The sequence below is a fragment of the Nannobrachium achirus genome (genome assembly GCF_963921795.1).
Source record: "Nannobrachium achirus genome assembly, chromosome: 5".
Taxonomy (NCBI): Eukaryota; Metazoa; Chordata; class Actinopteri; order Myctophiformes; family Myctophidae; genus Nannobrachium; species Nannobrachium achirus.
The window spans coordinates 47,867,076-47,885,557 of NC_137814.1; the positions used below are offsets into that span (position 1 = coordinate 47,867,076).

An 18,482-nucleotide genomic window follows, 5' to 3' on the forward strand; every position below is an offset into this window, starting at 1 on the left:
CCGTGATATGAAATGTTCATATCGTCCCATCCCCAGTACGGATGTGACATCTCAGGTCTTCAGGCTTAGCTGAAAGCGTCCTGCAAATGCTTTTTTTCCACAGGTTTCTTTCACATTTTTATGGAGAAAGGATATTTTGGCAGAAACCCGAAATTGGCAAGAACCACTCCATTCCCATTGGAAAGCAGAATCCCCCCTCATAGGTAGATTTAAACTTCGATCATGTCAAAGGAGGTCATAAAAATAGCAAAGAAAACAGCTGATCAAGCAAGCTCAATGTTCTGCCAATCCACTGGAAATCTACTGTCTTGTACAATGGCATGTCAAGGACCCCCAAAATGATGCACAACCCGATCTGAAAAGGTTTTTGTGCCAGGGACCACTCCAGAAGAGAAGATGAGAGTGAACCGCTCACAGTCATAGATCATAGAATCTTGTAGAGATTTTAATTTGTCGTTAACTTGTCCCGGCCGTCACATGCTGAACTTGAGGTGGCTCTGTACTTGGACCGTTTCTTTTTCTTAATCTAGACCAGATCTTTTGGGCAGAAATAGCCACTGTAAGCTTGTAGATCTGCTATTTTTGGCTAATGTTCCCGCAAGAGTATATGGATGCTATAGGGTGGTTTAACAAAAGTGGCATTTTAAGAGTTTCAAGCTTATTTTTTTTATCATTGCGATAATATTGCTCATCGCAATATTTTTGGCCACGGTGCCATGGCATTGGTCCGACATTTCATTGTTCCTACATCCCATTAGTCAGAATCTGGTGAATGTTAACCTGGTGAGAATACTATGCCTAAACCTAAACCTAACCCTAACCTCAGTAAAACTATGCCTAAACCTAACCCAAACCCTAACCCTAACCTCATTAAAACTATGCCTAAACCTAACCCAAACCCTAACCCTAACCTCATTAAAACTATGCCTAAACCTAACCCAAACCCTAACCTCAGTAAAACTATGCCTAAACCTAACCCAAACCCTAACCTCATTAAAACTATGCCTAAACCTAAACCTAACCCAAACCCTAACCTCAGTAAAACTATGCCTAAACCCTAACCTTAAAACCTAACCCTAACCAAATTAGGACTAATGAGATGTAGGACTAATGAGATGTAGGACTTATGGGCAGTCCCCTTGGCCACAATAACCGTGACATGACATTTTCATGTCATCCCCATTACTTCTCACGAGACCTTCATTGCTCCGAAAACAGAGACAGAGAACACACACACACACACACACACACCGTTTCCCCTGTGCTCTATCCCCTGGTCTTTCTGGGGCCCTCCGATCTTTAATAAGAGATTACATTTATGGTGGGGAGAAGGGCAAGGAAATGGTGAAATATGTGCTACGTCTGAACCAGGGAGAAGCAGAGGCACTAAGTCATTAATAATGGGACAGGCTCCAGGCCCAAGCCCTTAGCTCTCCGTCTCCACTCATTTCCTCTCCACACATCAAAGCTCTGGATGTGAGCGAGAGAGTGCCAGAGACAGCGTTGTGTGTGTGTGTGTGTGTGTGTGTGTGTGTGTGTGTGTGTGTCTCTGTACATCTATTGCACACTAGGGATGGGACGATATGAAAATGTCATATCACGATTATTGTGACAAAAGAAGTCGCGATTTACGATATTATCGCGATAATCAAAATCCATTATCCTGGGGTGGAACATTTGCCAAAAATAAGCCGATCTACAAGCTCACAACGCGTCGCGTTGCGACGCGTTGTGAGCTTGTAGATCGGCTAATTTTTGATAGAGAGTGAAAAAAAAAGACTATCAGGCACGTATATTATAAGTACCTTTTACCAATTATAGAGGGTCTAAGTGGTACCGGATATGCAGCTCGGCATAAATAAAAGGTGAATTGATCCCAGTGCATGACGGAGGACGATATCACGATAAATTAAATCTCCACGATACAATTATCGCGAGTGTTTTTTTATCGCGATAAACGATAATATCGCGCATCGTCCCATCCCTACAATGCACACAAGCTGTCTGTCCGTGAGTGCCTCTTCGTGTCTGTCTGTGAGCTTGCGTGTGTCTCTCTGTATGTGTGTGTGTGTGTGTGTGTGTGTGTGTGTGTGTGTGCGTGCGCGTGCCCGCACAGCAGTCCCTGTGATTAACAGCCTGTGGAGGAGCTGCCTCTTATTTAATCAGAAGGGGAGCTGCTTCCACCACGGTCCGTAATTCCAGCCCTATTAACGCTCCGTCTTTAATTCCTCCCAGCACCCCCCTCCCCCTCCCCCTCCTCCGGGCTGCCGATGCTAACTTAAAATGCAAGAAGTGTCGATGAAAAACAGAAAGAAAGCGTCCTACTAGGCTACTATAGCCCCCACCCCCTTCCCGCACACGCAGTGTCGTCGACAAACTTCTCATGCAGTAACTTTAAGACGTTCAGGAGGTGAGCGGGAGGAGGAGGAGGGATTCGCTAAATAAACCGATTTCGAGCTAAGGACGGTTCTACGAATGTCTTCGGAATACTTTTTTTGAAAAATGTGTGTTTCTGTATCAGCGGTGCTCAAACCTTTTCATGTCAAGGACCCCTAGAGTTAAGCCCTTTGCACACAGGACAGTTGCGTTTTTTTTGTTTGCGGCATGAATAAAACGCATTGGATTTGGTGTGCAATGCTGTGCGGAATCGGCGCTGCGGATCCAAAAAGGAGTCATAAAAGGAGTGATGAGTTTTTTACCGCATGCGACAAGACGCACGAATCGAACTGGGTTCGATCGAGAAAAAAAACGCACGGCGGCAGCCACTCGTCGCACGGCTAATTCGGATCCGGTGTGCATGAGGTCGTAGAGAATCATTGTTTTCTTTTCAAAAAATGATATTGTCCGTTTTATCCGTGCGGTTAAACGCGCCTGTGTGCAAAGGGCTTTACAGTATATGTATTGGTAACATGTCCTTGGTTCGAACTCTCTTTGGTCCGACCACCTAAACCTAACCTTCTCCCTAACCTCAGTAAAACTAATGCTGGTGAATGCTAACCTGGTGAATTTTAACCTGTCCGGACCAACGGGAGTTCGAACCATGGGGCAGTCCCCTATGCATTTAACCGTGGACACCCATCTCAAAATATATTGTTCCAGCGACCCCAAGAAAGAAACATTTGAGTTACAAATGTTCGCTGTAGAAAAAAAATATATAGATTAGTTTTTCTTCTCTTTTTTTTCAAAAATAGCAGATCTACAAGCTCTGGCACTGAGTGCCGCGCTGCGAGCTTGTAGATCTGCTATTTTTTAAATAGTTAAAGCATAAAATGCATTCCCGGTTTACATGGGATATAAACAACTCTTTGAAAATGCCAACGCTTCTGTAGTTGTGTCGGGGACTCGGAGCCGACAGATACACTGTATATACCTTATCCTTATCAGTTCTCTCTTGTATAGGCGTTTGGGAACTTTCCCATGCTCCCAGAGCTCCTCCTAATCACAAAAACATTGCTCCACTCTTACCTGCCCTGCCCCGGGCACTCACTCAGCCCCTCCTGTTTTCTCCTCCGCAGGCGTGTCACACCAAATTCTAGGCCCTGGGTACAAGGATTCACTTTGAGCTTTAACTTATTGAAAAATAGCAGATATACAAGCTCACAGCGCGTCACCGAGTGCCGCGCTATGAGCTTGTGGATCAGCTATTTTTGAGAAATCGCGAACATTTTTGCAAGTCTTATTATGTTTCTATGTCAGTTGTGCTCAAACTTTTTTCATGTGAAGGACCCCCAAAATGATATGTATTTGGCCACAGACCTCCATCTCAAAATATTTAGGTCCAGGGACCCCCTAGAAGCAAAATTTTAGTTACAAATATACATATATTCAAAGATTTGCACACATTTTCACAACTTTTCAAAGATAGCAGATCTACAAGCTTGCAGCATGTATATCTGCTATTTTTCAATAGCTAAAGTATAAAATAATTAAGGCCCCTCCACCTTGGGCCCTAGTAACTCAGTCCCACTTTTCCCCCCCTTGTGACGCCCCTGCTCCTCTGTCCCTCCAGCCTTCCTGCGTGGAGCCTGCAGGCTCGGGGCCTTGGGGCTTAAAAGTCAAATTAAATCATGCTGGGACCCCGGCTAGGTACACATCTCATTATGACAATCATAAATGAAGCCCTTTGTTCTGCCAGAACCACCAATCCAGCACTCTCTCTCCCACCCCTGATCCAATCCCTGGCAAGCCTGTGTCCACTATGTCAATACAAAGAACCGACTCACATTTCACTCTTTTTTCGTGGAGGAAAAGCCCCTATAATGCCTCACAACTGCATCTGTTTAAGCTAACAGGGGAGTGCGGAGAGGCAGGAGGAATGATGGCGAGACAGAGAGAGGGAGAGAGAGAGAGAGAAATAAAATGAAGGTAGAGAATGCAGAGCAGAAAAAAAACAACCAATTATTTTCAGGCTGGAAGGTTGAGAACAATTGAGCGACACACAGAGAGAGAGGGGGAGAGAGAGAGAGAGAGAGAGAGAGAGAGAGAGAGAGAGAGAGAGAGAGAGAGAGAGAGAGGGAGAATGCAACTGACAGCCGCTCCTGAGTTTTAATTAAAATTCCCCGTACCAAAAAGCAAAAAAAAAAGAAAAGCAGAAAAAGAGAATAATGGAGAAGGCGAGGAGAAATTTGCCAGGAAGTTAAAGTCAACAAGGGCCTATTGTTGAGCCGGGGTTTGCTGGCGGGACAAGGTGGACAGAGCAGTAGTCGCGGTGGGGGTGGGAGTGGGAGTGGGGGGTTTTAGGGGTAAAAGGTCTGTAAGCATAGAAGCCCCTGGAGCCAGCTCGTTTGAACAGGGGAGAAATGAGACTCGGTAATCAATGCTTCTCCTACTCTCGCCTCTCTCTACAAACCCCAGCAGGAATATCGAAGAGGCTCTGGGTGTTTTTTTGTGCTGACTGGACAACTAGTCCCCTAATCTATATGAGCACAGGTAATAATGGGAGGCAGAGAAAAGGCTGAAACAACACCTCCACAGTGCCACCTTTTAGCATCGCTAGTGGTGCATTTCGTCGTTGTCCGGTGGAAACCTTGTATCTCCAAGTTTCAAACTTGTATGTTATTTCGCAAAGTAAAGCCCTGCTTCATCGTACAAGGCCGTCGCACGAAAGTAGTGAAAACAGCCGATCTACAAGCACACAACGCCTCGCGGTGCGAGGCGTTGTGTGCTTGTAGATCGGCTGTTTTCACTAGTTTGAATCATTTTTAAAATGACGAATGCAAAATGAACGGTTTTGGACATACAAGGTTTTCACCCAACGACGACGATTTGCAGTCTTGAATCTTGATTTCACGTATCAGGTTCCCGCAATAATTAACGATTATGTGTCACAAGATGGAATACAGCTTTGTTTTGTTCCTGTCAACAATGAGCAGAGGCTCAAGTCGATCAAATCACCCCGTCGCCGTCTTCCCATCGCATCTTTGTTTAAACTGCGTTATTTGCCAGTCTATTTTCCAATAAACAAAGCACAATGTGACTAGTTCTCAACAGGTCTGAAAATTATTAGCATAGATTTTCGGCACGGCCCGAAAACGTTGGCTCGGGTCGGGTAGGGTTGGGTTCAGGCAGAAATGTGATAACTCTCATGACTATCAATAGTGTATATTGATATCAAACCTGTATCAAGTCGCTGTAGCCTGCCTGTCCCAGATTCTGTCGTCTAGTTCAGTGGTTCTCAACCTTTTCAGGCTGTGACCCCCAAAATAGTCATATTTTAACTGGGGACCCCCCCCCCCCCCCACACACACCTTGACGAGCACTAAGAGTTGAGGAATTACATTTTGTATAACACAGTTCTATTGTGAAAAGAGCAGATCTACATGCTCACAACACGAGGCGTTGTGAGCATGTAGATCTGCTCTTTTCACACTTTCTGCCTCTAATATTTGACAATTTGGCCAATGTTAAATATGTCATTTTAGAGGTATTAAAAAGTCCTTAAATTGTCACTTCAGAAATGTGCAGAGACCCTCTATATACCTTTAACCAATATGTTGGTTTGTTTACTTGTTGAGAGAGAAAACAATGTTGCACATTAAGTTAATCATCTGGGGAGCCCCAAAAACTATTTGGGGACCCCCCCTGGGGGTCCTGACCCACAGGTTGAGAACCACTGGTCTAGTTGCTATAGCATGCTTCTGCACGTCCGTTTCTGAACCCGTGTTTGTTCTGCTGCATTTCAGGGAATTGGGTTTTCTGGAGAGAGAGATGAGTCACACGAGAATGACGAGATGCCGTCTGTGTGGACTGTGGAGCACTCCCAAGGCCAAGTCGCGGAGAGTAATACCTCGCACAGCCAAAACGCGGCGCGTATATGCTTAGGCCCCGCGATGGGATCCGATAAGACTTTGGCCTTTGTCAGGTTATCTTCCAGCTGGCCCCGATAAAGGTCGAGCATGAAGCGTGACGGCTCGGAACACATTGCTCCGGCGATAGCATCTCTGCGGGCAAATCACTGCGTGTAGGAACCCGTGAAAAGACACGGTACATACAGAGACATGACTAATCAAACATGCCAAGAGTTCAGACGAGTCTCTTGTTTTAAAAAGGGGCAGAAGAACAACATGTACACATGCATGGATATATACATACACACGTGTCACACACACACACACACATACATACAGGGATAGTGTATCAAGCCTTCTCCTGGCATGATCTTTCCCATATCGTCACTGTCGGGCAGAAACCTCGTATCTCCAAGCTTCACAAGCTTTCTCGTAAAGTAAAGCCCTGCTTCATCATACAAGACTGTCGCACAAAGCTAGTGAAAATAGCAGATCTACAAGCACACAACGCCTCGCGATGCGAGGCGTTGTGTGCTTGTAGATCGGCCATTTTCACTATTTCAAATCCTTTTTGAAATGATAATTACAAAACGGACGGTTTTTGGACATAAAAGGTTTCCACCCAACGACGACGATATATACTGTACAAAAACAGTTTCTCTCTCTCACACACACACACACACACACACACACACACACACACACACACACACACACACACACACACACACACACACACACACACACACACACACACACACACACACACACACACACACACACACACACACACACACACACACACACACACACACACACACACACACACACACACACACACGCAGCCCCCCGACCTGTATCAACCATCTGGCCATCCTGAGGCTCAGATGTCTCTTGGGTAAGGTGAGATCTGGGGGGGAATGTGTGTGCGTGTGTGTGTGTGTGTGTGTGTGTGTGTGTGTGTGTGTGTGTGTGTGTGTGTGTCTGTGCGTGAGAGTGAAAGTGAGAGAGAGAGAGAGAGAGAGAGAGAGAGAGAGAGAGAAATGCAGCACCGCTTTCTCTTCGCTTAACCAAATGTAATGTTTCTCTTCATAGACTTAACCCAAAGAAAAGGTGAATTTCTTCCAGAGCTGGAGCACTGACTCCATCATGTGCTGCTGCCACGGCTTTATGGCTTTATGAACTGTTCTCTCTGCTGACTCATAACAGAGGCTGTTTTATTTTATTCAGACCCCCGCTTCTGAAAGCGAGCCATGGTACAGTGCCATAAAGGCTACTGTAGTGAAAGAAGATACAGTACATCCTACAAAAAACAGCTTAGGCTTTTTAAAAAAAAACAAATTGGTGTGTGTGTACTGTGTAGGGATGGGACGATAAGCCATATTATCGTTTATCGTGATCGAAAACATTCCCGATAATGGTATCGTGGAGATTTAATTTATCGTGAAATCATCCTCCGTCATGCACTGGGATAAATTCCATGGGGCCACATGAATAACAGAAAGTGTTGTGGAGGGCCAGGACAAAAGGCAGTGCTCCCCGCAAGATGTGCTCCCTGCAAACTAAACACACAGCTTTACCTCCGACTTCAGTAAATAAATACTTAGCAGTCCAATTTTTGTTGAAAACCCGGCATTCAGCATCGACTTTTCTTTTTTTTGCCACTTTAGCCATTTTTGATGGGTAAGGTAAGGCAGGTCGTCTTGACTTTTGTGACCAGTCTGACCACCTGCTTGTTGTTGAGACAACGATCCAATGATAGAGTTAGCCTAACCCTAACCCTTAGGGTTATACGGCCCCCGGGCCGCACAATGCCCAGGTCTGATTTAAACCCTCTATTGGCAAAACATACTTGTCTTTTTTTCACTTTCTACCAAATATTTTTGCCCGATCTACAAGCTCACAACGCGTCGCAACGTGACGCGTTGTGAGCTTGTAGGTCTGCTATTTTTTTGGCAAATGTTCCGCCCCAGGATAATGGATGTTGGGGATATTTTGATTATCGCGATAATATCGTAAATCGTGATTTCTTTGGTCACAATAATCGTGACATGACATTTTCATATCGTCCCATCCATCCCTAGTTCTGTGCCCCTTGGCTTTTCACCGTGCTGTTTGATGTGCACCCTCGTGCTCCCCAGTGGATGGTCCGAGGAGTCCATATTGATTTAACGACCAGAACACATGGCCTTTAAATGCCGTAGCGCCACCCTTGAGCCCTGCTCACATTAAAAGATGATGAGGGATATTTGGGGTAGGGAACGCCAATCGGGGCCATTCCCTTAACACCAGCCTAGATCGGGAGCAAATTATATCGGGCAAGATTATCCTGCGGTGAGAGCGGCTCAAAGCCGTCCAAATAGTTTTCAAACGTGTTTTGATATTTATCTGGATGATCGCTCGCTGCTCGAGTGGAACGGCACAGCGGGAGTTGCTCACAGCCCGTCGAGACAGAGACAGTCTTTGCACATCATTTGCACATTATCTGCACATTATCTGTCAAAACACTAAATACAAACTAGCATGAGAGCTCATTTCCATTGTGCTCCTTTGTGTGTGAATGAATGTACTGTACATAATGTGTAAACTGAGTGCAATGTGTTGGAGGGAAGCAGAGACATACAGAAATAATCAATAATGAGTACATTCATACAATTTCCAATGTACAAGACAACTGAAAAAACAATGAACTGTATATAGACAGGTTTCTTGTTTACAAACATTGAGACTAAATGCACAGCTGACTGTATCATGTAATCAATTCCGTCCAATCCCCAAACCTGTTGTTTTGGGGAGCGCTGGTTTCATTGGCTAATTTTGGTACGGACCCTGCGCACGCATCTAGTTTTATCAGTGTAACGTGGACCAGAAACCCGTCTATGGGACGCAACTAATAGAACAACTAAAACAAAAAACACATTGTGAGACGCAGCGTGGAATATATGGCCACTAGTGGCGCTTTGTTGATTCTTAAAGGAATACTTCACTCCCCCAAAAAAGTCTGTTTTGTACTCATCCCATGCAGACTTGAATTTATGGATATTCTTTCGTTTTTGTCGCATTCCTAAGTCAATAATTTGACTCTTTGTCCCCATAGGGAACAAAGGAGGCACTTTGTGTCTCCATAGGGAACCACTGCTGCTGGTCATCAAATTATTGGCTTGTGACACAAAAAAAAGAAAAAAAAAAGAAATATCCATGAATTCAAGCCTCAATAGGGTGAGTAAATCGATAGAAAAAAAGATTATTCTTTTAATCTTGTCTTTTCCAGACGATTCTAGATTTGAGTATTTCTGTTTCTGTTTTATTTGGACAGGAACAAAATAAAACATGTCCTGAATACTGCACCATCCCTAGGCTGTCACACAATCCCTCGCACGGCGTGTTTACAACATTACCACAGTGAGCTGTTGAAAGGCAGGGAAGAGTAATCCAGGTAAGCACATACCCCAAAGCAGCACAGTCTATTCACCAATGTGTGAATCAAAGCCTCCATGCCTCGTGTAGCAGTGGTCCCCGCCAGCCACAATGACCTAGGTGATCCCATGACGACATACTGTAGGTATCCAAAACGTGCACTAGTACACACGCCATAACGATAAAACAAGCTGAGGTGAGCGGTATCGAGTGACAAGCAGACCCTGTGGCCAGAACATACGCACACACGAGTGCACGCACACGCGCCGTTTCAGGTCTTCAGGCTTTACTGCTCCAAAGAATTTCCTGCAAATACATTTTTCCACAGGTTTCTTTCCCTATTTTGCTTTTCTCATTTTTATGGAGAGCATTTTTACAGAAACCCGCAACTAGCAAGAAACCACTCCATTCCCATTGAAAAGCAGAATCCACCTTCATAGGTAGTTTTAAACGTCGAATTAAGCCAGAGGCGGTCATAAAAAGAGCAGAAATAGCCCATCTACAAGCTCAATGTTCTGTCAATCCATTGGAAATCTACTGTCTTGCCAATGAACAGGACGTGTGAGGTATTGAAATGGCACATGTGTACACCAACGCCTTTACACAGCTCATAAATCCCACTGCCTCACATTGAGCGAGCCTATTTGGCGGTTATATTTTCTTCCTTTGGTTTTCTATCCATTTGAAATGAGAAATCAGAAGCAGAAGAGAGAGTGGGGGTGACCATTGTTTATCGTCATTGTCGGGTGAAAACCTTATATGTCCAAAACCGTTCGTTTTGCATTTATCATTTTAAAAATGATTTAAACTAGCGAAAACAGCCGATCTACAAGCACACAACGCCTCGCGCTGCTTGTAGATCTGCCGTTTTCACTACGTTTGTGCGACGGCCTTGTCTGATGAAGCAGGGCTTTACTTTGGGAAAGAACGTACAAATTTGAAACTTGGGAGATACGAGGTTTCCACCCGACAACGACGTTTATGCAAGAACACGGTGATAATCTCACCGCTCTCCTCTCCGGCCCCCCTGGAGGATGGGGCATTACAGTAATACAGGTATTTAAAACCCCATTCCTCAGGGGCTGATTAGGGCCACATTACCCATGTTGCTCTCTCTCTCTCTCTTATCTGGCATTCACACCGCACGCTGTGGCTGTTTATGGTATACAGACAGCGTGGCAGTGTCTGACTGAAAACTGAGATGGAAAACAGTGGGTTGTTGTTCGATCATCATCATCATCATCGCCGTCGTCATCCACCACCAGGCTATTCTCAGACGGGCAGAGATCGGAGAGATACCTCCTCTGTCAGAGTGTCTTTCTCCCTCTCTCTGTGTGTGTGTTCCTCTCTCTCTCTGTCTCTCATATAGCTGACATTTCATCCCATGCCTCCCTCCCTCCCTCCCTCGTCTTTTCTCCTCCTCCCTGTTCCAGGCCGTTAAATGAGCGGGCTTATCTAAGCCTAATTGGTTTAAGGGCAAACAGAAATAAGCAATGACTCTGTAAGTGGGGGGAGAATTACTGCTGCTGTTGGCAAGAACCGTCCACACACCATGTAGAGAGAGGGAGAGAGGGAGTGTGAGTGAGTGAGTGAGTGAGTGAGTGAGTGAGTGAGTGAGTGAGTGAGTGAGCGAGCGAGCGAGTAGAGTGAGTGAATGCATGGGAGGGGGGGGGGGGGCAGATTGGAGAAAGGACAAGAAGAAGGAAGAGGAGGGCTAGGAAAAGAGGAGAAAAGAGCGAAAGAGGCCATCATGCATCCTTTTCTGGTACGCAAATCCCTTCTTGCTCTCTCCTTCTCTTAGTTTCTAGTAACTTCCCAGTGTTAAGACCAAAGAGTCTGCTTTAAATCTCACTGCTCGCCGCTCTATCTTGCTTCTTCTCTCTGTCCGTGTGTGTATTTCTGTTGGTGGGCGGAAGTAAACTAGCGGTGCTTGTGCGTGTCTGTGTGTGTTTTGTGCACGCGTGCATGCATGATTTGCCGGCCACCTCCAACAATAATAGATCCATAATGTCCCTCCATGACAACCATCTTTATTAGATCTGAGTCCTCGGTCTGTCTGCTGTGACCATATTGATATTGTAACTTATATACTCACCCACACACACACACACACACACACACACACACACACGCACACAGTCACACACCATGTTCTGTACATCCTCTCACACACTGTACACACTTTCAGAAATCCTGTGGCTTAAATCGTTTTCCCCTGCATTTTATTGCGACTGTCAGGTCGCAAGTTACTATGAAAAGCTCCACCGGCTGTCTGTCCGTCTGTCCTATCGATGCCAAACTTTGCACACGCACTCCTTGGATGGCAAATCACAACCTCCAGCCCTGATTTCTCACATGGCCCTCTTCTAGCGCCACCAGTAGGCCAATTTTTGCAAAAACATTTTTTGGACATTTTGCTCCTACAGATTGTGCCCTAGCGGTACACAGTATCTCTAGTCATGTCATCAAAATGGATCTGTCCCATTTCCCATATTCCCTCCTGATTGGCTATGATTGCCTTCTAAAGTTTGTGTATGCGACGTGCAGCGTTGCCATCGGAGGCTTAAATGTATCAAATTTTAAAGACATTTCATTTATCATACAGTCAAGAATAGAGAAATCACAAGTATGATTTAACAAACAAAAAGCATTTGTATTGTAAAACCACAACCTTGTTTGACACGACTACACTCACATACTCAACCAATGAGTGCAATACCAATAGCCACAAAAGAGAGAAAAACATGTGCGCTCCACATGCACCGCATGGAAGCAGGAAACTTGCTGGACCCTGCTCAAACGAACCAGCCTCACACTAAAACGCCTATCTGTGGATAAGGTCAAATAGTTTGAATGTTTGAATTAATCATTCAAACATGTAGTCTGATCGTTAGAATATGAGAGCTCTAATCCATCCATCTGCATAGAAATAACACTTGTATAAGTCACCAGTGTAGAACTACACATTCAACCCGGCATTCCTATTTTGGGTATGGAAGATGTAAAAAAGAAAAGAGAAAAAATGTATAAGTGAAAAACAAAAAGGTAATAAGAAAAACACTAGATCTATAAGCTCACAGTGGGTCGCATCGCAACACATTTGAACTATTCGCAATTTCGCTCTTTGTCGTACAACAAAGTACACAGCAATTAAGTTGTTAAAAGTCTCTCAGTGCATAACTGGCCCTACCTACAGTACTAGTCAGTGAATTCTACAGTTCTTTGTCCGTTCTGTGCTGATGGGACCGGAGTTGATGGGAGCGGGGACGCCACTGTCCTGTTTGCGGTGGTCAAAGAGCGAAGCATGACACTTCGCTTACTGTGCATCCTCGTCTCTGACGGGTGGAAACCCCATATGTCCAAAACTGTTACTTTTCAGGATTCAAATTGAAAAATATCAAAGGTTGCAGGTCGACAAGCTCAAACCGCGGTGAATTGCGGATCTGCTACTTTTGATGCTTTTGTGTGACACCTTGGTATGATCAGGTAGGACGCTGCACAAACACTTTGAAGATGTAGATAAGAGTTTTCTGCCCGACAGCGACGACATGTAACCCTTGTCACAACCACCTGCGATGCTCGCTCCCTTGGAGGGGGCATGCACGTCATGCACCACGTCATGCACCAAGCATAATGATTGACTGGTAAAGACACCACCTGTGTTTTTAACCATTTAGGCCTAGAATTAGAAGGATTCAAAAGACACTTATAGAATCGGGTCAAAATTCTAATGTTCACGACTTTTCAAAAATAGCAGATCTACAAGCTCGCAGCGCGGCACTCGGTGCCGCGCTGTGAGCTTGTATATCTGCTATTTTTCAATAGTTAAAGCATAAAATAATGATACACAAAATGTGTACCCGTTCTAAATGGGTTAAATGACTTTGCATGTATGTAAATGCAGAACGATCTAGGATCTAGGATTTCCTTATCTCTATGTGTATGAGAAACGGCAAAACTGCTTCTGAATCAGCAGCCAGGTAATTTAGGAAATGCGTGGCATTTCTTTTTTGCCGAAATGATCATATATTTGGGAATCTTTTGGCATAATCGTACAGATACGATAACTATCCTTAACCTCGCAACACCGATGGGAAGATCTACATATACAGTATATCTGTATCTGCGTGTGTGTGCGTGGATGAGAGGAGCGAGAAAGAGTTTCTAGGGAGATTCTATCACTCAAAAACAACATTTAATTAATCCAATATGCGTCCATATGGTCATTTGTGACCCCCCCTCCCCCTCCCCTCCAGTCTCTCACACACACGCACACTCACAAGCGAGCGCACGCACGCACGCACACACACACACAGCAATCTCTGACACTTTGTTTGTGATTATGGGGCTGATGTGGTGATTAGGGGCCATATAATCAGATTAAGGCTGACACAAAGAGGCCGCGGCCACACCGTCTCTCCCTGGCTCCCTCACACACACACAGAACACACACAAAGGACGGAGGGGAAAGAGCAACAGATTGGAGATCGGATCAGCGAGAGATTTTAACCTGCCTGTGGGACAATCTCCTTTCAATTAGTGACCCAAACAAGGAAATCACTTTCATCCTCGTTACCCGGGCAACCCCGGGGCCCGTCTCCCGTCCATCTGTTTCAATACAAGCTCACCACTCTCTCTCTCTCACACACATCCCATCTTGTAAAGGTGACGGCCTTATGGCCCTATCATAGTGTAGTCTTATTAAGTCAGTAAACTACAACATTACGTCATTAGCCGTGGTGAAGAGCCACGGACCTAGACATCTCTCCTCTGTTTTTACCTTCAGACATCTCCCCATCACCCCGTTCACTGATTGGTCGATCTATAGTGCCCCCTGGTCGATCTATAGTGCCCCCTGGTTTAAGAGGCACAGAGGCACGGTGATAGGACTTCACCGTGAATCCCTGACTATGATGGCCATCACATTTTTAGGTGATAGCTAATCATCTAAAAGTTGAGGTGATGGCTCTTCACCTCAGACTCTGATAGAGGCTTTACTCTCACATCTCTCTCTCATTCTTAAATCAACTCACTGACTTTCAGAATAGACCTTTCTGATTTTATTTTTTTCCTTCCTTTCTGTCTTTCTCCCTTTCACATTGAGTAAACAGTCGGAACTCAAAATATCCAGATACCGCTCTCTGCCTCTCCCTCCCAGAGGTAGTAATTTTGGGGCTGGACTGGGGTTTCCATTACAGTGTTGAAATCTGATGAACACGAGGAAAGCCACTGCAGAATTACAGAGCGCGAGCCAGAGTTGGGCAGAATCCAGGAGGAGAGAAAGAGAGAGAGAGAGAGAGTTGTAATAATTTAAAACAGAAAAAGGCTACATCTGAGTAAATTCATACGAGTGTAATGCCACCCACTTTATTTGTTTCTAATTTGTTCAATTATGCTAGAGGGAGTGATGGGTGAGCCATTCTGTGTGTGTGTGTGTGTGTGTGTGTGTGTGTGTGTGTGTGTGTGTGTGTGCGTGCGTGCGTGCGTGCGTGCGTGCGTGCGTGCGTGCGTGTTGCGTGCGTGTTGCGTGCAGCTGGAAAGAATGACCATGCTAGAAGGAGAAGAAGGATTAGGAATTAAACAGCAGCCAATGTCTGAGGCTATACAGCAGCACTGATATCTATCCCTGGTGGCTTGTGATGGGAATAAAAAACACATTCAATCCGCCAGATATTAGCTATTGGTGCAACTGCTGCGTGAGGATGATGTGTCGTTTGTGTGCCTGAGTGTACACATATTTGATTTGAAGTGGGATAGCCTACTGTATAGTGGACAGACAGGTAAAGGGAACTATCAATGGCAAATGATAAAGGAATAGACACGACATGAGCTTGGAGAAAAGGGAGAGGTTGCGTCTATTGACCGGGGTAGGCTTTGCGGTAAGGTAAGGATAGAATGGAATAAGTGAATAACATTTATCCCAAATTGAAAGGTCAGTATCACAGTGTACCATATACCGGTAGGTCCCTGTTTGTCAGGACCAGGTTCATTATGATCATAGAATGAATATTAGTAGGCCTAATACATCTATCCACTAGTCTTCCCAAATCAAAACACAACATGTTTTTGTTTTTGATCTGGCCCACAAATAGTATTTTAGAAATATGCATGTGAAAGCACAGGCTGCTCAGGATAGCCTGCCCTAAACAATAAACATCTTTAAGTTGATGATGACACATCAAGCTATTGAGAAACACCTCACCACCAGAAAGCAATACCATCGCCATTCTTGTGACATATGCCTATATCTTTCTTACCCAACCATAGAGGGACAGAAAGAATATTGTGTGAAGTACTGATGCTACTTATCCTGCGTGTAAAAACGCACCTTATACTTCAGCACCAAGGCTAGTGGGGGACCAGACCAGAGAGACACAAAAGGCACAGTCTCAGAACTGAGTCCAGAAATGGGCCACTCTGGTGCGGGTTACAAACAAACAGACCAGGCCAACGGCGTTATTTACAACTGTCACATCACCACCAAAGTAATGCCAAAGACCGTCTCACTCTGTGCACGACGCACCCATCCAAATAATAATATTAAGGGGATACAACCCACAGAAAACTGACGCGATTCATAATCCCACGTGCATCGCATCCTCAGTAGCAGTATAGGCCAGGGGTCTTCAACAGGGGGTCCGGGACCCCCAGGGGTCCTCATAGTTACTACAGGGGGTCCTCCGAATCTTTGTGTGATAGAAACTTTTTTTCTCCTTTTTTATATTAACCACTTGAACCCTAACGTCCATAAATTCTGATAACTGTAGCCAAAAATAGCCGATCTACAAGCTCACAACGCCTCGCTATTTTTGGCAAAGAGCTTTGGTGGTTAAATATCTGAAAACACAAATTGACATGAAACCAAAATACACTGATGATTGTGCTGTCAAAACGATGAAAACTATATGGAATCCACGAAGGTTGTGGGTCCCTGCTGCTTCATCTCTCTCTCTCAACTAAGGGGGTCCTTGGACTGAAAACGTTGAAGACCCCTGGTATAGGCTATAATATGCATCCCCACAGCTGTGCACGCTGGCTGGACCACAGAAGAGAAGAAGATAAAACAGGGCTCTCCACACAATAATCCAAAGAAGCACTCGTTTTTACCTTCCATCGCAGACGCTGTGGTGGTGATGATGATGATGACCATCGCGCATAAAAGCGCCAACAAATCCGCCGTCATGGCCAGCGAGAAGAAGAGGTTTTAGTAAAGTCTCCACAGCAAGCCTTGTCGTCTCCCCCCAAATGAAAAAGAGATGCACACCACGGCACGGGGCGCGCGTCAAAACAAATCCACCCCGGGGTAATGTTGTCACAGAAGAAGCAGGTATATTCCACAGTAAAGGTAGCCTTGTTGTGTTGCGAGTCACATCTCAAGCCCGTAGTAAACGGTGTGTGTGACAATCAGCGTGTAGGGGAAGAGAGGAGTGGAGGGTATGAGAGTGTGTGTGTGCGGCGCATGTGTGTGTGTGTGTGTGTGTGTGTTGGGGGGTGGGGGTGCACGGAGGGGTGGGGGGTGCACCCGAGACTGGCTGCTCACAGCCCGTTAAAGCGCCGGGGCCAATCACGGGGTTGAAAGCTGAAACTCGCGGACCAATCGCCGGGGCTCCGCTCCTCCCACCTCGTATTGTGACTGAAAACACACCAAACTTTTGCACTGACCTATTTGGTGCGGCGGCCGTTTCACTGAAGGGAAATAGCGCCACTAGTTGGCCGATGGTGGGTACTGCAACCCCCACAACACCTACTACACCCATAGACATACGAGTATAGACGATTTATGTTATATAGTTTGTAGACTAAGTAAGCCCACATTTAATTGTTTTCTCTAAGAAAAAGAAAAAAAGATCTAGCGGTTTTTTTTCAACAAGAACAAAATACTACAGATGTTATCTTCTACATAGGCCTAGTGTGTTATTCAATGTTATACCAGTTTTTTTTAAAGGATCTCAATTGAAACAAGCCATAGGCTTTATTGGGCGTATCCTTTTCGTTGACCTTGTACCAGTGAACTGTACCAGTGTACTGTCATGAAACTGTACCTTTTCCTATGCAAACTAATAAAGTCTTCAATCAATCAATCAATCAACCAATCAATTGAATGGGGTTTGTTGATTCCCTTCTAGCAAGACACTTGTATAGCATCAAAGTATGTATCTTCACTGTGGGGCTACAATCTCATCACAGCTGAAATCAATAAGAAATAGCTTAAAATAAATATGAAAAAATAACATGGCTGTTTGATCATGTCAGTGGGCTTAGTGAAGCTCACCACCAACTCACCATGAGTAATCATACTTCTATGCCAACTAAGTCTATCACTTTTCAAGTGAAAAACATGATGCTATTTATAAATACTGTGTAAATTTGGCTGTAGCCTACACATTCTGAATCACAGCTTATTATAAGCATCTAATTTGCTTGAGTGAGTGAGTGATTACTGAAATTGACAGCCAGCAACACCACACGCGTGCAGTTGTGCATGTGCACGCACACACACACACGCAAGAAAGCACGCACAGACGCACATGTGCGCACACGCATGCACACACACACACACACAAACACACACACACACACACACACACACACACACACACACACACACACACACACACACACACACACACACACACACACAGGTTTGCAATTGCTACTTTGTGGGGACATTACACATAGTCTACTATCTTTGTGGGGACATTCCATTCATTTTAACCTTAACCCTAAACCCTAACCCTAACCCTAACCCTTAACCTAACCCCTAAAGTCCCCACATGT

General features: G+C 44.9%; 1 protein-coding gene across 1 annotated transcript in view; it reads right to left on the reverse strand.

Annotated features, from left to right (window-relative positions):
* The window catches only part of LOC308285406 (ephrin type-B receptor 1-B-like), a gene marked incomplete at its 3' end in the record, with an annotated part of 349,613 nt that extends 332,577 nt beyond the window's left edge, over positions 1 to 17,036 (reverse strand). The window contains exon 1 of the mRNA XM_080726148.1: positions 16,812 to 17,036. Coding sequence (XP_080582274.1) covers positions 16,812 to 16,887 — 76 coding nt within the window. The 5' untranslated portion in view covers positions 16,888 to 17,036. The remainder of the gene's footprint in view (positions 1 to 16,811) is intronic.
* Between the last annotated feature and the right edge of the window lie 1,446 nt (positions 17,037 to 18,482).